Genomic DNA, 24446 nt, shown 5'->3' on the forward strand with positions numbered 1-24446 from the left:
TGTTCCCCAAGACATGATTAAGAAGATTTATGTTTTGATTTTTTTTACCTTTAAGGTGTTTTTTTTTTTTTTTTTTCCTCTATGACTTTAATGGTCTAATTGTAATTGAATTATCTTATATTCACTCTCTTCAGAAACCTGTAGATGTTTAACTTCAGCAATCAGGATCACTGACATGTCTGGTAACAGCTTATATTGGGAGGACACAGCTGCAACTAATTTCTTGATTGGCGGGATGGACTTAAAAAGACCAAACCAAAAGTAGAAAATACCAACTTGTCTACGCATTGGCTAAATTTCTGTGAAATATGATTCTAGCATCACTGTCTGACACTACCACAACATTAGCACTGGGTGTCTAGCTTTAACCAGAAACTTAATGAACCCAAGAGTGGTTTTTGACTGTTGCACAGTTCTGTATGTTCCCATGATGAGGACTGATGAAGTTAGCGAGGGGAGGTTCAGACAGTGCTAATGGAAAATGGCCAAGGAGACCAGACATGTGATGAGGAAAATACCAACTTCATGTGACCCATGGCTGAGGAGCGGCTCATAGGCGAAGACAAACACCCATTTGTGTTGTTTTCCTCAGTCAGTGCTGAGCCACTGAGGAAAATCCTCCAGTCAGGCAAGTACACTTTCATTATCATGCAAGTATTTTTAAATATCTAACTAAGAGGCTTACAGTTTTTTTCACCATTTTTGTATATTGTTACATTTGACTGCAACTTTTTGCTAATCTAAAAGTAATTACAAAATGTGTTATTTTTACCAAGATATCCTGAAGTTCTCAAGAAGAAACTTTTATCAGTTACTCAAGTGTTTGGACAAACTCAAACCTTCGTGGATGTGTGAGTTAGTAATTGCTGGTAAATATTTTTTTCTTTTAATTAGCCTCATTTTGAGAATTTCATTTATTTATGTATTTTTGTGTGTAATTTGCATACTTACTTTAAACCACTTACTTAAGATTATTTAAGTAAGAAAGGCCATTTTTATAATTAGTGTCAAATGGGTCCGCTTAGTTGTACCACACCCATAGGCATTACAGTCCTAAGGTATGCCTTGATGCAGGCCTGCACACATGCGCAATTAAAGGTGCAATATGTAATATATTTACTGTATTAAATCCCAAAATGACCACAATATGTCATCAGATATGAAGGTAACATGCTAAGCTGAAATACAATGTTTTCTGACAACAATGCTAAAGCCAGTATTTTCTCCTTTTGGAAATTTTTGTTCCGTGACGGAATGTCTGTTTGTGTTTTGGCCTGTGTGTTGGAATCAACTGCCTATTTTAACAGCCGGGCCGGGTTGCCAGATATACCTGTAAAAACGCAAACCCAGTGCACTACAGCTGTAGTGCAGCCATGGAAGCAGCAAACGTGAGCACAGACTTTTAAGACCGTCTACATAGCCAGCATATGACATTAGCTACTCCTGTGGAGTAATGGATTTGGACAGCTGCCGTAACCATTTTAAACGCTAGCTGTCAGTATTACAAATTGGACCTTTAAGTAAATGCCAACTATTATCTCTAAGAGATGTTTGTAAATGAAATGTTTTGCAGCAATAATAATAAAATAATAATAATAATAATAATAATAATAATAATAATAATAATAATAATGCTGTACTGTGTATTTAACTATAGGCACAATATGAATCACCTGTGATAATTTTCAGTAAATGGCAATTTAAACAATTTGTGAAACAAAGTTTTCCATTTTGAAATCCCTGATTTAGCTTAATCTGATTTTTACATATTTTCTACATAATAGGACTGAAATAAAGATTATTTTTATTATGAATCAGTTTCTCGATTAATCCATTATTGTTTTAATCGATAAAATGTCACAAAGTAGTGAAAAATGTCCATTAAAATTTCCCAGAGCCCATCAGCTGTCCAAAACCTAAAGATAGTCAATGTACTATAATGGAAGATGAAGAAAATCAGCAAGTATTCACATTTGAGAAAGCTGAAACCACTACAGTTTTGGTGTTTTTGCTTAAAAACATCAGATTAATTTTCTGTACATCGACTTATTGATTAATCGACTAATCATTTCAACTCTACATTTTTATAAATGCCTGCTTGTAATTAATACGGTAATTTAACTTTGTTTCTCTCGCTGTCGCCAGTAGAATCATGTGAATCTCAATCTAGCTTTTCACAGTGCAAAAACCCAGTGGAAGAATTTCAAGGAACAATCAAAACAAGAGAAAACTGTTTATTACTATATACAAAGACTGTATACATTGCATGTGGAACAAGAAACAGAAGATTTCTTATGTGAGCTTTAATTCATGTTCAACGTTTACCTCATGACTCCCTGATGCTCTCATCTGTTATTGTGACGCTGGGCTTAAATATAAAATTAATCAATATGATTTGAACTTGTTCTTTTCCCTTTACTTCAGTCTACCTAGATTGTCCGCCCTCTGGATGAAGCCAAAGTGGTCAGGATGCAGACTATTAAGACTGTGGAGACCCAGGTGCCCTTTCTGAAAGAGAGTTTCTTCACCACCACTTTCAAAGGCAGGAGGAAGAGCAGCGTTACCAATCTCCTCCGTAAACAACAACACACTCTCCTCAATCAACAACACCAGCAACCACAATGCATTTTAGAGCATCAGCAGCAACATCAAGGGCAGCACACTCCGGAGCATCAGCGACTTGCTCGCTCCAACAGCAGCCCGTTATGCAAGACAGCCGAGCGTGCAGGAGCAGATGGGGATAAAAAGGAGGGGCAAAAAGAGAGGAAGGATCAGGGAGTGAGTGGAGCTGTGCAGGGTAGGGGGGGAGAGCGAGGAGTGAGTGGTAGCGAGCCCGTGGCTGTCAGTGCCAGTCTCCTCCTCCATTCAGCATCAGCGGCACTGGGGGAGGCAGCATCATTCTCACAGCTGCCTTCAACTGTGGTGGGCAGACAGCAGGGATTAGACAGCTCTGATAGGGCTCTGACCAACAGAGGACCAGCATCAGTTGCAGCCCAGGAGGAAACCCAGCATGCCCAGCCTCGACCCCAGCAGTATGGCCTGTTAGCCAAGGGTGTCCGCCTGCTCAGGAACATGGGGAACCAGGAAACAAAGCAGAAGAAAGGAGGAGGAAGTGGTGGAGCAGCAGGGGATGTCTCCTGTGATGATGATGATGCTGACGAGAGGGAAGGAGACAAAAAATCTAAAAAGTCCCACAATAAGATAAGTAAAGGAGGAGGAGAACATGGTGGGAAGAAGAAATCAAAATCAGAGTCGAAGGGTTCTGTGTTTTCCGGCATGAAGATCAGGAAGAGTTTATCAAAGGCCAAAGGGTTATCTAAGGATGACTTTTTGGAAGCTGGGAGGTCAGCACAATTGGGCAAAGCAGGGCTCAAGCCTGGTGCGGAGGCGAGCCTGTCAGCTGATGAGATGGGCATGCTATCAGATGTCGAGGGGGATCTATTCCATTTAACCGCAGACAGTCTCCCATCTGTGGTGGATGAGACTGGCCGAAAAACAAGCTCAGGGTCGGATGCTGACCTCTACAGTTTTCACTCGGCAGCAGCTGAAAATGAAGACCTGCTCTCTGATATCCAGAAGGCTATAAGAGACCAATGTGTGGCCGGTGACAGGCTGGAAATGATGACTGGCTACTATTCTGAAGGGTCAACATCTGAGGGGAACAAAGAGAAGGTAATGTCTCACCAGCTTTTTAATCTGGATGAGGATGTTTTCTCTCCCCCTGTTGGTAGTGAATGTGTAGCAAAGGAAGTAAGCGAAGAGTATAGGAATTTAGAGAATGAAAGTGACATACCCATATCAAGAAATTCTTCTGGTCCAGGGTCCCTGAGTGAAAGTGGTCCAATATCTTCAGGTCCGGACACAGAGAGAAGCAGTGGCAGCCTTCTCCCAAAGAGTAACAGCACGTATAGCTTCCCTGACACTACAACCACCAGTACCTCGTATGAGAGTGCTGAGGAGCCCCAGGATGACCTGGAGAGCCCATTTCTGCACCCACAGCAGACTCAAGGTAATCAGGCTGCAGAGAGCAAAATCACATGTGTCCACTTGGATCCCGTAATGGCAGGGGCGGGACCGATGGGGTCTCAGAAGAGTGCGAGCAGCATGGACCTGTCTATGGAGAGGGAGATGGAAGAGGAAACTGGGAGAGGAGACTTCCTGTCCCTGAAAAGGAGGAAGACTAGTTTGTGTATTAGTCAGCTAACAACAGACAGCCCCCCCGTTTCTCAGCCTAAACGCACAACCTCCACCACCTCCCCCTCAACTGTAAAACTCTATCCTCCAGTCCACCCGTCCTATGTTAAGACCACCACCAGGCAGCTCACATCTCCCATTGGCTCCCCCATCACCAGCCCCAATGTGCCCAGGAAAACAGATGCCACCCTTCCTTCAGTAGAATCTAACAGGGCCCAGGGGTTTAGGAGGCACAAGCAGAGGTCTTGCTCAATTGCTGGGCCCCTCACTGAGTCTGCAGACTGGTTCACTGAACTGGATAGGCTAAGAGGGAGGCAAGGGGGCGGTGCCAAATTTCCAGAGCAGAAGACACCAGAGAAGAGTTGGACAGGTGGGACGTACTGGACACTGGGCTCCAGGAGAACACATTATGGACGACAGACCTCCACCAACACAATACCATACCTGGATGTCTTCTCTGGTGAGTCACATATAACGCAGGTAACTGAACTGCTGGTACACATGAAGCTCAATCAGACAAACATAGATTAGACATTTGGGTGCAGACTGCCTCACTGATTAATGCCTGATTATAGAAAGTAACCCTGTAATCCATTAGCAACATAACCCCACATCTTGGCCAGCATTGCACTGGTTCTGGGTGGCATTGTGATGCCAGTAGTAGTGGTTAGATGTTGCTGTCAACTTTATGAACTACAGATGTGGCTAAAGTGGTTAAAAAAGAACACTGTGATAACATGTGATATGGGTATTTTGGGGCTTATTGATTTGATGGCGTGAACCAGGAGAGAGTTGCCTGTTAACTTTTGAACCAATTGGATGCTACAGGGATGTTGGAAAATATGAATGGTAGGAACAAGCAGGGCTGTCTCAGAGGAAGTGATACATGAAGAGGCAGAGGATAAATTGAATAGTATTCCTGACATCTGGCAGATTTACTTCACAGCCCTACAATATCACACAACCTGCATCTATATACTATTACCTAAAGCCCATATTATACTAAAGTGTTTGCATGAATTTAGATGGCAGTCTTTTATAATTTTTCCTATATAAAATATACCAAAACCAGCAAAATGTCAGTCCTCTTGATACATTCCCACTTCCTGTCTGTGCACTAATTTGTTCCTACATCTTTCCCAAAAAGTAGTAGTAGTAGTTGTTGTTGTTGTTGTTGTTGTTGTTGTTTCCCAAAACAGCTGGGGAAACTGTTCAGCAAGTGTTGCTCAGGAGTAAATTGTGCATTTGTTGCAGACTACTTTCAGCTGCAGATTGCATAATGTTTTTGGGGAAAATAGACATTTCTTTAAAACAATGGAGGAATGGCACAGATGAATATTGTATATATAATTTGGTCTTTTCATTGGATCTGACCAGGAATATACAGAATATCACCAGACAAGCATTTTATGTTGTATTTTATTGACTACTCTTCGCTCACAGAAGCAACCTTTTTTACTGACCAAGTAACAGGGGAAAACAAACCATTAAAATCTTATAGAAACTTTATTTATTCTTTTTGTTCCCGGTCTATATTTGAGAACAGGTTCTTATGCAGTATTATTGTGAAATGATTATTGTAATTTCCTAGTGATTTAAATTCTACTTAATAATTGACTTTCAAATTATTGTATTATACAAATGATCACAGTGGGAAAAATAAAGTTATGATTTAAAAAATACAATAGCTCATGAAAACCATAGTGAAATAGTGGGGGTTCTTTTATTGAGAAGTGTCTTTAGAACAAAGGCCTCCTTCTACTTAAACAATGCCACCCTGTCCTCCTTTTTGTTATGGTGCATTTCAAGAGCTCAGCTGCTCTCCACTGTGCTCATAAATCCGAGGACCAAATGACAACACTGCCACCCACCCAGGGCAATGCCATCCTCTGATTCGACTGGCTTAGACTTAGACACACACACACACACACACACACACACACACACACACACACACACACACACACACACACACACACACACTGCACACTTGTGGATGCTAAACCCAAGTGACAGTTTATCTGCATGACAAAAATGAGTCATGATATGAAATCCGTTCTCATTTCGTCAGGTGAATTTATTCTAGTCAAACAATGGAGCTCCATTAAGTCGAACATTAACATTTAGCCTATCTGGCATTTCATAATTATAGGACATATGCTGTCCTGTTTTTATTCACAAAGACCCTGGTTATGTCAGTCACTCATTAATTCAGCACTGCATGTGACATCACATTTTCCAGGTCACATCGGGCCCTTAGGATGGAGTGGGAAGACAAAGGGGAAAGCTGAATTAAAAACAACCAACAACACATGATATTAACACAAATTCTTGATTTTAAATGTTTTAACCTGAACTGATTTGACTCTGGATTTTAATTAAGTGTGAGGCTTGGTTAAGTTGGTCTGTGTCTTGAAGATTGGTCATGAAACAGTACATTTTCAGTGTAAGCCTTCATTAGTGTTTGTCGAACACAACTCCAAAATTCCCAGAATCAATGTCGACAGGACCATGAGTCATATGACTTTGTTAGTTCATTTGGTGCTGCCCACTGAATCACATGGTTTAAAGAAATGTCAAGCAAGTCTAACAACATAACAACCTAACAACTTTTGCTCTCGCTCCATGACTAAAAAAGGGTATTCTTTGACTGATTACCAAGATAAAGATCATCTGTTTTTTTTCAATGTATTATATTAAAATGTAGAATTAACAAACCCTTATAACCACACCACAGGGTTAAATAATGTTTTCTCTTTCTCTTTCTGATACCCAAAACCCCCGTTTTAGTCACATCAAGTTCATCCTTGACTGAAATGAAATGGAACAAAATAATAGTTTAAAAACTGTATCCGATGCTATATAATATGATGCACTGGTAATTTGTATCTTGAATGTCATTTGGCATTTTTTTTTTAATTCTTTGCACTGCACAATTAATACCATCTCTCTTGTCACCCACATGTAAATGGTGTGAGTAGAGTTTGCACGTGTTGGTGTTTAATTATCACATCTGAAACGGAGAGATCTCTTTTTAACTCTTTGGTCAGAATAACCTCCTTCAGTATAGAAAATAGAGCTCTGTCTTTTTTAGGCCAGTTTCGTTCATTGCTTTTCTGTTCTAAGGTCGCACTCTGTTGGACTGGCTGTGTACTCATCGTGGAAATGGGTCTACAGAAGAGGAAGGGAAGGAACTGTGTCACCAAATGTTGGTCCAGGGTCTGCTGCACCCCTTCTGCCACGGCACAGCACAGCACTATGATGACAGCACTGTCTCGACAGTCTTTAATGTAAGACCTCTCTCTCTCTTCACTGTCTGCCATCACGCTCGTTATACAAAAATGATAACATAAGCTGCTTTGCATCAGCAACTCGAGGGGATGTATTTCAGTGTTAATAAAAAAAAGTCCAAATTTCACACTTTTAGAGGCAATAGCTCTAGTGCCACAGCTCCAATTTTTATAAAATTTCTCACGTTGTGAAGCATCTTGTTAGTGTTTGTCCCAAGGGCTGGAGGAAAAAGTGTTTTAACTGCTTATCAGATGATTTAGTCAGACTGTAGCACAAAGTGATTTGCAGTCACCAACATATGTACAGTATGCAGAGTAATGCAAAGCTTATCCAATCTGTGTTTCTATATTTATTGTTGTCTTACTGCGATTCATCCCTGAGACATTTCATTATCTGAAGAGCAGTGGTGCATGTAGACAGGGTGACCATGTGAAAGTTAATTTCATGAATCTTTATTTCTCCATTCCTTTTGCTCACACCTAATCTCATGTGCATCACATCCCCGTGCGCAGTTTACCACAGCCACTGTCGGAGCCATTTCTATCAAGTTCCCCTTGTAGCTGGATCCACTGAACTCAGTATGTTATTTAGAACTACATCACATTAAATGTGTGTGGATGTTGAATCTGGTGTTACTCTGTGTCGATGTGTATGTTTGCTCAGTATGTATGTGTCTTTATGTCTCAGAAGTGAAGACAATTAAATTAATTAGGCCCACCACTTTGGTTCAGATTGAAATATCTCAACTACTAGGTTTGCTATGAAATATTATACAGACATTTACGAGCATGGGTGTGGGAGGCTTTTAAAATGTGGGTGGGACAATCTTAACAGGGGTCGGGGGGACCTCCCCTAGAAATCTTTTAACAAAATGGATGTGATTTTTCTGTATTCTGGTACCTTTAACCGTCGGTTTGATACTTTTATCTCGCTATACCAACATCGGAATATTTTGTAATTTCACCCAGAGGAAGTGGTTGGCCCCAGATAAAATATTTTAAAGCAACACTATGTAACTTTTAGCTGCAGCTGTAGTTCTAATGAGACAACCTGTAGGGGGACTGAAGTGGGAAAAGTTACATAGTGTTGCTTTAAGATATTAAAAGCTAAAAGTACTGAAATTGATTTGATGACTAATTCAGAGCCATCTTAAATAATAAAAACTTATTTTTTTATTAAACTTGAGGATTTCTCAAGTTTTGTTTCAGTTTTACACACACAACACTGCTGTCAGGCAGGTTCAGCTTACTAAAAAATATCACAGATTTGGGCGGGTCAAAAACTGCCGAAGCAGTGTTCGGAGTAAGTTATTGGGAGGCGACACTAATCATTTTAAAAGTAGGTGGCAGTTTTGCACTTTTGCACCTCTCCCGCAGATGTATATGCATCCATTGCACATGCTCAAGTGCACATAAAGGTACAGTATGCATACCTAAACACAAATCCTCCTCAGAACATTCATGCTATCAAGCTGTTTTGTTCTCATAAATGCAAATCTCTCAAATACAGTCTCATGTTATTCTGCATGTGCAGTCTCTGACAACAAGCAGCACTTTCTTTTTATGTACAAATCTGCCACAAGTGCACTCATATATACAAAAGGACAGCCCCAGACACTCATGCATGTTCAGGCATTTCCTCGCATGGCTGGATTAGCTGTGCTTGCGTAGACCATCTGCTGACAATGTTATGTAACAACTCCACGTGCCTTGGGCTCAGGCTGCTCTTCCCAGCAGAAAGCTCAGCATAGGACAGGATCGCACTGGCTCCCACCCCCTTTTTTTGTTGTCTTCACTCTCAGCTTACTTCAGTCTGGGGCTTGGCCTGGAGTCCTGTATTATTCAGCTTGATCAAAAATAACCTTTGCTGTTGCTTTTTAGAGTACAGATCTCATTGTTATTGCTTTCTATTTTACAGCAAATCTCCTTTTCAAAATAAATCAGCACAGTCTGTCTTTGCTTCTCTTTAACAGTTTCACTTATAAACCCCTTGTCTCAAACGTTGGATTATTTTTACTTTTACAGTTAAATTCCATCTTGAAACGAATCACTGCATCACCTCCGTCTTCTCTTTCTCCATCTTCCTATCCTTTTATTTCCATCGCGATCTATCATCTCCACTTTGCTACCTAAATATGGTGTTGTATCCAATTTCATATACTTTGCTGGAGTGAACAAATATATAAGTTGTTCGTTTCTTGCCCTGCATACTGCCTGAAATCAAATATCAGCTTAATTCTGTCTAAAAATGGGGTTTGGGGAGGATGAGCATCTAAGAACTAAAGTGTCATCCCTTTTACCCTTGCCATAACATTGCGGAGTGGATAAATACTAATGAGTATCATGGGCTTACATCAATTTAGCACATTTTGTGTGTGTAGGTCACGTTTCCATAATCCAGCTAATGGCAGTCCCTCCAGGATTTTGCAGCCTTTTTTTGAGATTGTTGCGGCACAAAATGCCAGATTTTTGTGAGAGCTTTTGTAAAAAATTGCGATAAAAGTTGCGATGTCTTTTTGTATGTTTGTTGCAATAAAGTTGCAGGAGACAGTGAAAGTTGCAAAAAATAATAATTTATTGAATCAATCAAATTTGAACATATGTGTCAGTGGCTTGTTGATCTTTACATTGTTAATCAATTTCCTAACCTGGCCTGGGACACACATCCCATTGGACATATTGGACTTTAACTCATCATTGCACTTACAATAACGAGCGTATATGTCCTCAATTTAGGTCATTGTGTCATCTCCTCTCCGGTTTTTCCTGCATCCACCGTGTGTGTGTGCGCGTCAGCAGCCCCACCCCCGCCCACTGCAGACAGCCGACAGGATTGAAACCGCAGCCGCTGACTTTACAGTGAAAAATCGTTACAGCATACACTGATGTTAAAATGTATACAGGTTGGCAGGGCGGTCTGAAATGTTTTGCACGGGCTTTCTCTGTACGTTTTGTTGGTAAATGTGAGATGTTCCAGTCTTGTCTTCATATTGGAAACAGGCTCTCTCATCAGCTCCGTTTTGCGTCAAATTTGCAGAAAAGTTGCGGTGATTGGCCAAAATTGCGAGTCGCACCAAAGTCACGGTGATTGGTGAATTGGTGCGATCGTGACATTGCGAAATCCTAAGAGAAACATTGTTTCAGGACAAAAGGAGGAGACATTTATGCTCACACATGATTTGCGCACATATTAAGCAGATTTATGTGATCTAACTGGTCAATGATTTTCTTTACACTGTGGTGTATTAGCATGTACTGTGTCACTGCATGGCATTAAGCTCGACATGCCCGTTTCCTGAGAAATAATTGGTAAAATGAATTAAGGAAAATCAAGGAAAGTTCTAAAAAAATTTTGGAATACCTTTTACCACTGTACCTTTTTTGCTGAATGTACAGCTAGCACACATTCACCTTTGCACTGTAGAGCACACTTAACTGGGTCTTTTGAATGAGCCTCTTTGTGGGTGTCTGTTGTAGTGGCATTGGCCCTCATTTATTAACCTAACGTAGAAACCAGCGCAGATATGAGTGCAGAAATCATCTTACGACAGGCTTCACGCGTGATTCATGAAAAATTCCTATCGTACCAATCGGAGCATAAGACTGGTCGTACATTGATAAATGCAGTGGCTGGAAACGATCGTAATTTAAATATCACGCCCCAATATATTCTCTGTTTTGAGGCCTCGCCCATGCAATTTACGACATGGCGAGACATAATCCGGCTGAGAAGCGGCACTTTTCAGAGGTGGAGATTGAAACCCTGATATCTCAGGTTCATTTGCACCAACGTGTGTACTATTTGGCAGCCTGAAAACTGGTATAAAAGGCTGTAGAAAGAATGAGGAATGGAAAGAGATCACTGATGCGGTCAACAGTGTTGCCATAGTAAATCGGACTCCAGCTGGATCAGAATAAAACCTGTTTTAGCCTCCTAAAAAAAGGTTGGAATATTTGGAAAATAAAGGTCGGGATATTACAGGGAAAATAAACTCTGAATATATTGAATTTTTTTTTGTTTTTTAAGTTGGAGTATTTGCACACAAATATATTAAACTTATTTAATATATGCACCCTTGACATACACTACCGGTCAAAAGTTTTAGAGCACCCCAATTTTTAGGTTTTTATTGAAATTCATGCAGTTCAATGTCTTATTGTACTCTGAAATGAAAGAATAGAACAAATGAACAATTTAAGTTAAAAAAGAAATCATGGAATCAATTAATAAACCAAAATGTATTCTAAATTTTTGACTCCTCAAAGTAGCCCCTTTTGGCAGATATAACCGCTGAACACACTTGTGGCATTCTTTCTTCAATGGAAATCAAATATTCTTCAGAAAGTTCTTCCCAACTCTGTTGCAGAAGTTCCCATAAATGTGTGGCATAACACTTTCTGCCAGTCTTCAGTAATCCATTGACGATGTTTCTTGGCCCAGGCAAGCCTTTTTTTCTTATTCTGACGTCTTAGCAATGGCTTTCTTGCTGCAACTCGACCTATCAAACCTGCAGCTTGAAGTCTCTCTTTACAGTTGAAACTGAGACTTGCTTATTACGACCACTATTGAGCTGTGCTTGAAGCTGTTGGAATTAAAATTTCAATTAAAAAAACAAATGTGTTCTAAAACATTTGACCTGTAGTGTATGTATGCTATAGTCCTAATAGTAATACAGGCTTATATTGCAATCTCTTATGCCTACATGGTTTACCTACACTACTGGTCAAAAGTTTTAGAACACCCCAATTTTTTTAGTTTTTTATTGAAATTTTAGCAGTTCAAGTCCAATGAATAGCTTGAAATGGTACAAAGGTAAGTGGTAAACTGCCTGAGGTTAAAAAAAAATAAAAATTTCAGAATTTTACAAAGGCCTTTTTCAGGGAACAAGAAATGGGTAAACAATGTAAAGCTGTTCTGCAGCAATGGCGGTTGATCAAACTTTGAAAGTTGGTGCTACCAATTCCCACAGGTGTTCCAACTTGTCTGGATTACTTGCAACCCCCTCTGTTTGTATAAAAGTATTGTTGGAACGCACTGTGGTACCATACCCTCGTGAGCATTATTTGAACAGTATTGTACTGCAGAAAGTAGTGTGTTGCTATAAAAATGGTGGGAATTAACAATGGAGGAGAGACAGACCATCATAACACTTAAGAATGTTGGTCTTTCCTACAGAGAAATTGCGAAGAAAGTCAAGGTGTCAGTGAGTACGATAGTTACGTTATTGTAACTCCAGATTCTAGGAGTATAGGCGTAGCCCTCTAAGGCTACGCTATTGGGTTAGAGCGAAGCTGATTTAGTCAATGCCACCTGCGACACAGGGTCCACAAGCAGAACATAGACTTTTTTTACTTTCATGCAGTGGCAGGAGATCGCATCAGAAGCGTTATTCTGGTAAAAGAGCATGCCATGGAAATGACTTGACCTAGCTGGCTGTAAAGCCCAAGCTATGAGTGTAGGCGTGCATGATAGTGAGAGTTGTAATTGACAATTATGGGACGTCCATGTTCCTCACAGCCACCCAGTGTAGGGGGGGGGGGTGAGGGTCTCAGACGAGTAACCTACACATGCAGCGGTACATATCATGATTGTAGGCGTGCATGGGTAGTGAGAGAAATTGTGACAACATATATATGAGGCACCGCTCTCCTCCCAGCACCCAGCGCAAAAAGGGGGGGGAGCAGGCAGGCAGAGCACACATACAACAGAGCATTATTCGACGTTGAGTGAGGATAGAACAGAGTGGGTCATAGAGGGCTCAGACATATCGCGCAGATAGAAACGGATGAAAGGGCATGGAGATGCCCAGGATGCAGCTGCGCAGATGTCGGCTACTTTCATCCCCTTGAACAGAGCCGCCGATGCCGACAGTGCCCTCGTAGAGTGTGCCCGTATCCCCGTGTTATAGGTCTGGGTGATAGCCTCGCACAGCCAGTGAGACAGACGCTGTTTTGAAAGGGTCGCTCCTTGGGAGTGTTCCCTATAGTGTACAAACTGCTGCTGTGTCTGCCTTACGTCCGCCGTGCGTAAAACGTGCCGTGATAATGCCGGGCATAACCAGTGGATGCGTGCCGGGCATAACCAGTGGAAAACCTCCTCGTGGGAGGAAAAACCCTTGAGGGAAAAACGCCCTTGACCGAAAAGAATTAGTTCGAATTTTTCGGTGTGAATGAGGGGTTTGGCTGCAAGGTTGCTGTGCTCCCGTCCCCTCTAATGGAGAGGCAGGACAGTGAAACTGACAGCGCACATAAGTCGCTCACTCTCTTGGCTGACGTCAAAGCAAGGAGAAGCGCCGTTTTTAGCCCGAAAGGAGGCTTCCCGAGAGCTCGAAGCACCAGTGCTATGTCCCATTGGGGTGTGAGAGGGTGCACGGCGGGTTTCTGTCGTCTGACTTCAAGAATTTCTGCAAGCATTCCCGGTCAGCAGCCGGCCCCGCAGCCGCTGGGTTACCACCGGGGGTGAAATTTCGCGCCGTCCAGCTGTGACACAGCGTCCTCGCGCCACAACCAGAGTCGGGAACCAGGATGCACTCGTGCGCTCCGGTCTCACTAAGATGACTGGATGCGTTCCAGGAGGCGAGGGATAAGAGGGACCGGAGGAAAGCGTATAGGAGGGTTCTGGGCCAAGGTTGGTGGGAGAAAGCGTCTACGCCGAGGGGTGGATTGTCCCGTGTGCTCAAGGAAAACCACAGTGCGCACTGTGTGTTCTCTCGTGAGGCGAACAGATCCACTTCCGCTTTCCCGAACCTGCTCCGCAGCTCCTGAACAATAGAGGGATTCAATTTCCACTCTTTGTGAGAGGGCTCTCCCTTCGACATTAGGTCTGCCGCCCGGTTCAAAACCCTGGGGATGTAAACCGCTTTGAGGGACCGCAGATGACTGTGGGCCCATAGCAGGAGGCTCCTGGCCATTTCATATAGCCGGGCCGAGCACACGCCGCCCTGGCGGTTTATGAACACTGCTGCTGTAATGTTGTCTGTCCGCACGACATATCTCCCTGCTACCACTGGGTGAAGTGTTTAAGACCTTCAGCACTGTGGACAGCTCCAGGCAGTTTATATAGGGGGGGGTGTGGCCATTCTCCTCCCACCACCTGTGACTCGCACATTCCTCCCTAGCCAGTAAGGGACGCGTCACGTGTGACGTCACTTTGCCCAGAGGAACCCCGGTTGACAGGGTCTGGGTGTTTCCTCAATATGCCAGGTCTGAATGAAGAGAGGGAGGAATGGTCAGCATTCGCCACCTGTGGCGTATAGGGTCGAGGCGCTGGCGGTGAAACCACCTCTGGATTTTCCTCATGTGGAGGACACCCAGGGGGGCTACTACGTGACCTGCAGACATCGTGTGTGTGGGAATAATCGGATGTGAAAGTATACGTCTTTCAGATCCACAGACCTGAACCATTCGTGGTGGCGCACACATTCCAACACGTGCTTGACCGTCAGCATGTGGAATTGGCGCCCCATAATGCACCAGTTGAATTGGGGCAGGTCGAGAATAGGATGCAACCCGCCTCTCTTTTGTGTGTCACACTCATCCATGCCGTGCTGTGCTCCGAAAGCGGGCGTGCGCATGTTTGTGTGTTTACAGACATGTCCAGCAAGGAGCGCAGAACCCGTTCCGCCGCTGAGCGAGACGTGTGATCGCTCCTGGAGTGGTGGCCATAGCGGAGGCGGCAGAGGTTAGCACATACCTGATCCTGGGGAAAAAGGCGTGGGCTTCCGGTGGCCGAAAAAAGCAGCCTCCAGAAGCAGAATGGACACCAGGCTCTGCTCCAGGGTGGTTACCGAAGGGAAGCCCACTTCTGTGTCGCCTTGAACCCAAGTGAACGGGGCGTAGCAAGAGACGGGAGCCTTCAGTTTTCCGGGCTGAGAGAGAGAGAGAGCCTCCTCCACGAACGGCCGAAGCTCCGTGAAGCACAGCCAGAGTGGAGCCCGTGAGAAGGGCGGCTCCTGAGCGTAAACCTCCCCGCTCAAGAGGCCAAGAGCGGGGGCTGGAAGCTCAGCGGGGAGCCCTATGCCTCTCTGGTCTGCCGCCTTTTGATGATCTCCGGCAGATCCAAGAAGAGAGCCTTAGCGGTGGAGGCCACTGAAACAGTGCCCCCGGCCGTTTCGGAGATGGGGAGAGCCGCAATGAGAGGGCATCGATCCCCGTTTCGAGGTCCAGTCCTCCCAGTGGGGGAGGAGGGACAGCCGGTGATGGAGGAGTTATCCGAGGGAATCGAGCCATCGCCGGTTAAGCTCTTTAGATGGCAGGCGGGCGCAGAACTGGCAGGAGTTGTCGGGGGTGAGAGCTGGGCCAGCGTGAGCGGTACCGAGGCAGGTCTCGCAGCGGGGATGGAGGTCCGGCGGCGGGATGTAGCTGGTCCAGCAGACTGTGGGGCAGAGGCGAACACCGCTGGAAGTCGAGTTTGTCTTCCTACTGCTAGCTTGAAGAAAACGTGGGAGATGAACAACGGGTCCGCTCAGTATCTGCGGACGTAGTTGAAGCCTGTACTGTACGCAAGGGCGGGAAAGAACATCTTCACGACTGCGCATGCGCGAAGGGATAAACCCAATAGCGTAGCCTTAGAGGGCGAAGCCTATATGAAATGGAACAGTATTCTTCACCATCAAAAGGCACTTAGAAACTGGGGGAAACTCTGACAGGAAGAGGTCTGGCAGACCCAAAGCCACAACAGAATCAGAAGACAATTTTCTGAAAGTCAACAGCTTGCGTGATAGGCGGCTCACAGGACAGCTTCAAGCACAGCTTAATAGTGGTCGTAATAAGCAAGTCTCAGTTTCAACTGTAAAGAGAGACTTCGAGCTGCAGGTTTGATTGGTCGAGTTGCAGCAAGAAAGCCATTGCTAAGACGTCAGAATAAGAAAAAGAGGCTTGCCTGGGCCAAGAAACATCGTCAATGGACTACTGAAGACTGGAAGAAGGTGCTATGGTGTGATGAATACAAATTTGAAATCTTCGCTTCATCACGCAGGATTTTTGTACGCCGTTGAGTAGGCAAAAGGATGGTTCCTCAGTGTGTGACATCAACTGTCAAACATGGAGGAGGAAGCATGATGGTCTGGGGCTGTTTTGCTGGATCCACGGTCGGTGATTTGTACAGAGTGAAAGGCACCATGAACCAAAACGGCTACCACAGCATTTTGCAGCGCCATGCAGTACCCTCTGGTATGCACCTAGTTGGTCAGGGGTGCATCCTACAGCAAGATAATGACCCAAAGCATAAGTCCAAGCTATGCCAGAACTACCTTTAGCAAAAAAGAACAAGATGGTAAGCTTAAAAACATGGAGTGGCCAGCACAGTCACCAGACTTAAACCCCATTGAGCTGGTTTGGGATGAACTGGACCGAAAAGTGAAAGCAAAGCAACCTACAAGTGCCACACATTTATGGGAACTTCTGCAAGAGTTGGGAAGAACTTTCTGAAGAATATTTGATTTCCATTGTAGAAAGAATGCCGCGAGTGTGTTCAGCTGTTATATCTGCCAAAGGGGGCTACTTTGAGTCAAAAATTTAGAATACATTTTGGTTTATAAATTGATTCCATGATTTATTTTTTTACTTAAATTGTTCATTTGTTCTATTCTTTCATTTCAGAGTACAGTAAGACATTGAACTGCATGAATTTCAATAAAACCTGGAAAAATTGGGGTGTTCTAAAAATTTTGACCAGTAGTGTATATTTCAATAAACGCACAGTAGCGGAGTTCATGCAGTCTTTTATTTTATTCGTTTTTTTTTTTTTTTTCATGAGTCCGAACAAGGCAACAGCTGTGAGGGAGAGTGCGTGTCCTCCGCCCCCCATGCTGGACCACCACCTCGACCCTGTCTCGGGCTGGAAAAACAAGCCAAAATAACTTGGTCAATGGCAGAAATAAATCATTCACTTGTGGCCATTAATGACACTTTAAAAGAGAAACAAAAACCTGAAGAATAAATTAAAAAAATTTAAAAAAAAATTCCTGTATTGAGTATCATTGCCAAACATAAAATATACCTTTTAAAAGCGAGGAATAATATCCTGTCTCCTTCGCACCCGATGCCCTTCGACACTGCTCTCTGGGCATCGGGTCATCTGGCTCCATCACGACATTTATGGCACCCAGTTTTCCTGTGCGATGTTGTGCAGAATCCCACAGGCTAAAACAATGTTGCAGACTTTTTCTGCCGTGTATAGTAGGGTTGTCTTTAGAATGTTGTTTGACAAGAGTCTTAGTGCTGTAAAATATGGATGTCTACAGTTTTTGTACCTTAACTTCAGTAAATGATGCTTTGAGACAATAAACTAGAGGTTGAGAATTTGATTTGCTTTCTGTCTCATTTTTTAGACTGGTTGCTACATTGGCTATGCAAAGGCCAGGATTCTACTGCTGCTTATTATTCTCAAATGTTTTCCACACTTGGAAGCATGCAGAAAGAGCTACTACTTGACTTGTGTGTGTGTGTGTGTGTGTGTATATATATATATATATATATATATATATATATATATATATATATATATATATATATATATATATATATATATATATATATATATATATATATATATATATATATATATATATGTGTATATATATATATATATGTATATATATATATATATATATATGTGTGTGTGTGTGTGTGTGTGTGTGTATATATATGTGTGTGTGTGTATATATATGTGTGTGTATATATATATATATATGTGTGTATATATATATATATGTGTGTATATATATATATGTATGTATATATATATATGTATGTATATATATATATATATAAGTAGAAAGAGTATATATATATAAGAGGGAATGTATGTATGTATGTGATAAAGGTGTATAGATGTGTGGTATGTGTATACTACGGATATGGAACGAAGGACCACCACCACAGTGACTTTTACTGTCACACCACAAAAACGGACCCCACAGCTAGGACACACACAGACACCAGGACCAGACACACACACTGGACCCCACACATGGACCATGACCACACAGACACTACAGGAACACATACAGACCAACCGAGAGAAAGAGACTCAAGCTTACAGCACATTGACTGGAGTGGACACTGTGGAGAGACATACCCAGACCACAAAACCCTGGAAAAAGACAGTACAGAAACTTTAGCACACCGAAGACTGTAGGAGGACTACAGACAGACCACACAGACAACAGAAGAATACACAGACAACGGAACATAGAAAGGGAATAGAAACAAACCAAAAAAAAAAACACTACCACACACAGAAGTGGAGGGGAAGCGAGTGGGCGGACAGCTAGTGGGAAAAAAAGGACTAGGTGACACGGAACAAAGGAAAGGAAAATGAAAGCTACACCCCCTTCCCACCCCTATCCTCACCCCCAACCCCCCCCACCCCCTGCCTGAAGACATCCACCACATTCGCCTGACCCAAAAGCCTCCAGCAGTCTGAATGACTTGGGACGGTGGCACTCACCACGGAGTATATGAAAGGTGGAGAAGGCTTATTGATTAAACGACATGAAAACCAGACTCCCACAAGGTAAACCAGATGGACTGCAGGAACGAATGGAGCAATATGGTGGATAAAGGAATACAAGGCAGAGCACCTTCATACAAAGAGGAAGCATAGTGGATGGATTGAACCAAGCTTAAGGTGCGAAGGCGCATAATGCACACCACACTTTTACACAACAAGCTAAACCCCTCAAGGCTGTGTGTTTAGTCCTCTGTTGTACTTGTTGTACACCCATGACTGTAACCAATCTCACCCCAGTAACACCATCATAAAGTTTGCCGATGACACCACACTTGTGGGACTCATTTCAGGTAGAGATGAGTCGGCTTATAGAGCAGAGGTCCACAGATTGGTCACATGGTGCAAAGAAAATAACTTGTCTCTCAACACCGGGAAAACCAAAGAACTAATCATAGACTTCAGGAAGTGCCATGCCGACCACCTCCCTCTTTTCATCAACGGGTACTCTCTAGAGAGGGTTCACAGCTTTAAATTCCTGGGAATCCTCATCTCGGACCGACTGACATGAACGGATAATACCACGGCAGTAGTAAAGAAGGCACAACAGCGCCTGTATTTCCTCAGACTTCTTAAGAAAAAACGACCTGTCTGAGAAGCTACTGGTACTCTTCTACCGCTCCTCCATAGAGAGCATCCTGATGTACGGTGTGACTGTGTGGTATGCTGGATGCGCTGTAGCAGACAAAAAACTAATACAGAGAGTTATCAACACGGCACAGAAGATTGTTGGTTGTCCTCTTCCCTCATTAGAGGAAATTGCCAACTTAAGAATGCTCTCAAAAGCCACCAAAATTACAAAAGACTGTTCTTACCCTGGCCACCCACTGTTTGAGCTCTTGCCCTCAGGGAGACGCTACAGATGTCTAAAAACAAGGACTAATAGATTTAGGAATAGCTTCTTTCCCGAAGCCATAACAGTCTTAAATTATGAAGCTAAACTTCTTAAACTTTTTTTAATGATGCGGTTTGCACAGTTACTCAGCGCTTTATCATTTTAGAATATTTATTAACCACTTAGTGTAAGAGTGGGCAAGTTGTGTTCTTATGCTTTTGTGTTATGGTTAGAATGTGCTGGTAGGAAAGACGTGATGGTACTGTGTGTGTGTGTGTGTGTGTGTGTGTGTGTGTGTGTGTGTGTGTGTGTGTGTGTGTGTAATGAATGTGTCGTGAGATTAATTTCACATATATCGTATGTTTTATAATGATGCACCTTGATGATGTTTACATATATACTGTATGTTTTATAATGATGTACCTTGATGAGTTTTACATAGATACTATATGTTTTATAATGATGCACCTTACTAGAGTGGTTCTACAATCTCATTGTACGTAAATGCAATGACAATAAAGGCATTCATTCATTCATTCATTTTTTTTCTAAACTGTGTGCAGGAGGAGCAGCTGTACACCTGGGCATCTGTAGGCCTGCCAGGGTCTTCTCACCTGTGGGAACTCTATGGGGGGCGAACCACAGGCAGGGAGCAGAGCTTGAGAGCTCCTTTGCATCAGTCATCAGCCAAGACACCAGGAGCTCTACAGTCTCAGGTTGTTTACATCCTCTCTTCATCTGTAAATATTTTACAGTATGATTAACCGGTCTACACTCTACGATAAATCAAAGCAAGCATTATTGCTTTTGTTTTACAACCAACATCAGAGAGCATTTCCAGCAAATTCTTCTAACCTATTACACAAATACAGTATAGTAGATAAGCAAATACTGTTTTTGGTTTTGTTCTGTTTTTATTTTTGTGGACATTTGTGTACCTATTCATTTTGTACCTATTTTAATGTTTTAACTTTAAATGAAAACATGTAGATGCAAGAACTTCACAGGTTTCTTGCTAAGTACAGCATTATATTAAAAACTGTTATCTTTACAAAATCAAATGGTGTTAAAAATGCATCTGATGAATCTGTCTGCAAGACACTCTTGCTGACTGATACAGTATACTTATTGCATGCAGTGTTACCATGAAGGTTTTATTTTATCAGAAGGCTGACACGTACTTGATTCAGCCTTTTAAGAAATTACTTTTTTATTTTTTTTATTCAGAAATGTAAATTAAATGCACAAACATGGCAAGAAAATACTGCATTGTTTTCAGCACATAGTTATGTAAAAGGCTCCACATACTGTACAGCACACCCAGTGGGTGATGCTTTTAATAGTTTGAGACATTTAGATTCCTAGATGAGCTTCTTTTCTTCCTCCTTAGCCTTTAAGGACCAGTGTGTAGGATTTAGTGGCATCTAGTGGTGAGGTTGCAGATTGCAACCAACTGAATACCTCTCCGCTCACCCCTCCCTGTCTAAGCGTGTAGTAGAACCTAGGGTGTCCTTAGGGTAACATAAATACGAGAAAGTCCCTCTCTAGAGCCTGTGTTTGATTTATTCGTTCTGGGCTACTGTAGATGTACATGGCGGGGCAACATCTGTGGAAGTTAACCCGCTCCCTATGTTGAAATGAAGGGCTTATTCTAAGATAACGATTCTTAGTTTTAGGTGATTATACATTGATTAATGAAAAAATAGTAATCAATTTTATGTTCCATTTATTTTTTTAGAAAAGCAGTTTGTGTGAAGAGCTAAAAAAAGAGATGTACTGATATACAATCCTAACCCTAACCCAATCGGACATTTGAAGGATGCAATTGTTAAGGTTTTTATTTCATGCATATGATATGCATTGATTTAAAATCTGAAACGGCATTACCTGTGTGACCTGTCAAAGTAAACCTCAATCTCACTCAAGTTGCTCTGGATAAGCTGCATCAGCTAAATGCCTCAACAGTAAATTGTTCTTTGTCCACCAGAGGTCAGGCTTGTCTTGAAAGACTTAGATTATCACAGTGAACCTCCCTGTTTTCTAGAAGAGTTAATAAATTAGGAAGGCCATGCTGACTGAACATTCTCCTTAAGATTCAACGATGTGACCACAACTGGGGAATGTGTACTAGCAGACACAGGCCCTCTCCATGTGAGGCCCAACAAGACTCACTGTCTCTGGGGTCAAATCTCTCGGTATCCCCTCTTCCCTGCTCTAACCAGTCTGGAGCCAGAGGGCTGATGGAGTCTAGACATAATGGACTTTCTTGACCCTTCTTTAGCTCACAGCTCTGTCACTATGCTCTTTCAGTTGTGGGTGTTTATAAAGCGTAATTTACTGAATGATAATGTGTACACGATTTAACAGTCTGCTTTTCAACATTACAATACAGGCTTGACTACCTGTTTTTAAAGGTTTTCATGTAGTTTCATGTATTTTCTTCAGTTTATATTTTTCTGTTTTGATTTGTCTCTAAATCAAAGTTCAAATCATTTTTTTTTTTTGGTTGACTGACAGACCGAATCCAGCAGGTTGAAGTCAGGTCAGTCATCCTCTGAGGATGAAAGCGGCCTCATCCCTCAGCTGGAGAGGACCATTGATGACCTGCGGATTAAGATTGCTGTGTTGCAGGGCCAGCAGGCCTCCTTGGCAAAGGGCAGCTGGGATAATATGGGAGCTCTGGGCGCTGCCCATCACAAGGCCCCACAGATGAGAGGAGTAAAATCTGGAAAGATGAGCCAGGAGGTGTCTGTCCAGACCTCACCTGTGGAGGAGGGGTTTAAGTTTGACGTGCCTTTCAACAGAGGATCAGGCAGCGTGTCGTGTTCTCTTTCCTCCTCCATCCCCAAATCTACAGAGAGCTTTGTCTGCACGTGCCAGCAGAGGCAACCGAGTGGCAGCCATCCAGCTCCTCCACCTCCCCCTCCCCCTCCGGTCGGTCTATCTCCACCACCACTACCTTTACCGATGGGTGTTGCTCCTCCTCCACCACCACCTCCCCCGCCCTTACCCGGGCTTGGACCTGGTCTGCCGCCGCCGCCGCCTCCCCCTCCTCCTCCACCACCAGGTTTTGGACCACCACCTCCACCTCCTCCCCCGCCTGGTTTTGGACCTCCACCCCCACCTCCTCCTGGAATGGGCCCCCCTCCTCCACCCCCACCCCCGGGCTTTGGGCCACCACCACCACCAGGCCCCATGCCCTCCATAATGGCCCAGGAAGCTGCCCCTGCCAAGGCTGTGATTGAGCCCCCCAAGCCAATGAAGCCACTCTACTGGACACGCATACAGCTGAATGCTAAAAAGTAAGAATATGCTATATAAAGTGAAGATAGATATGGATCATTTGCACAAAGGTATTCTCTGAACAGTAGAGATTTGAGAGGAAGCTTGTCCACTTAAGATAAAGATCGGCCACGTGCTCTGATGGCAATAGAGATGCTAACCTTGTGGAAAATGAAAGTGATGCAGTCCAGGCATTGTGGTAAGCACTGAATTGACTTAAACCAGGTTTTCTTTTCCTTTTTAATAAAGGCTTGAACAATTGTAGCTGTATAAACGTCTACAAATAGAGTACATGATTAACTTGCAAGTGAGGAACTTGATGCTGAATTCTAAATATAATTGGATGGCTGAGAGATTTGGCAAGTGGATTTTTATAAGTGGATTTTTACTCTGAGATGACAAAAGTACTCCTAAAACAGCAGAAGACAATCAAGAAATGTCAGAAATGCCTTTTGTGGTGAAATAACATGAATTACACTATTAAAGTGGACCTCACTGTAATTTTTCAAAAAATACATGCCAGATTAAAGCTTGTCTGCTTGCACTGTAAATAATTACTCTTTCCTCCTATCTTTAGGCCCATAGACTCACTGGTGTGGGAGACAATCGAGGAACCAAATGTGGACTTTGAAGAATTTGTGGAACTATTCTCCAAAAGTGCGGTTAAGGAGAAAAAAAAGCCAATTTCAGACACAATCAGCAAGTCCAAGGCCAAGCAGGTAGTGTGTGTGTGTGTGTGTGTGTGTGTGTGTGTGTGTGTGTGTGTGTGTGTGTGTGTGTGTGTGTGTGTGTGTGTGTGTGTGTGTGTGTGTGTGTGTGTGTGTGTGTGTGTGTGTGTGTGTGTGTGTGTGTGTGTGTGTTCGTTCTGCTTCTCTTCAGGGCTTTTCCCATCTTTACTCTCACTCCTCTGATGCCAGTTTCCTTTTTCCTCACTGTCTCTCTCTGAGTTGCTTTGAGTGACAGGACAATTATTATGTGGTGTGAGCCCTGGCTCCCCCATGACCATCCAGTGGCACTGAGCCAAAGTCTCGCGTGCGGTGAGTGATCACGACCGTGATGACTGGTTAGGGGGGCGGGGGGCAGAAGCCTGGGAGCTGTATTTCATGGTGTGGTTCCTCCCATTGTGCTTTCTGTATGACTTAGTTTTATGGTTAGGCTGTTTGCCTCCCCAATGCCCTTTATGCCACTCCATAAATCTAAAAGTCAAAATTTTGATCTATGATTTTAAAGCTTTTTTGTGTCTAAATCACAAATAATGTTGCACCTGAGACGAACTTATCACCCCTCTAATTGATACCCAGTAGAATCATGCGACAGTTGTTGCTGAGATGAA

At 43.0% G+C, this 24446-nt stretch overlaps 1 protein-coding gene across 2 annotated transcripts in view; it reads left to right on the forward strand.

Annotated features, from left to right (window-relative positions):
• The first annotated feature begins 269 nt into the window (after positions 1-269).
• Positions 270-24446, forward strand: part of LOC120547728 (formin-2) — a 53928-nt gene continuing 29751 nt past the window's right edge. The window contains exons 1-6 of one of the 2 annotated variants that reach the window (XM_039783350.1): positions 270-628; positions 2425-4654; positions 7321-7484; positions 20395-20547; positions 22349-23133; positions 23691-23832. In XM_039783350.1, coding sequence (XP_039639284.1) covers positions 2470-4654; positions 7321-7484; positions 20395-20547; positions 22349-23133; positions 23691-23832 — 3429 coding nt within the window. In that variant the 5' untranslated portion in view covers positions 270-628; positions 2425-2469. Of the gene's footprint in view, positions 629-777; positions 870-2424; positions 4655-7320; positions 7485-20394; positions 20548-22348; positions 23134-23690; positions 23833-24446 lie in introns of those variants that run through there. The other variant, XM_039783349.1, reaches the window with a different exon arrangement.

Source organism: Perca fluviatilis, chromosome 19 (genome assembly GCF_010015445.1).
Source record: "Perca fluviatilis chromosome 19, GENO_Pfluv_1.0, whole genome shotgun sequence".
NCBI classification, from domain to species: domain Eukaryota; kingdom Metazoa; phylum Chordata; class Actinopteri; order Perciformes; family Percidae; genus Perca; species Perca fluviatilis.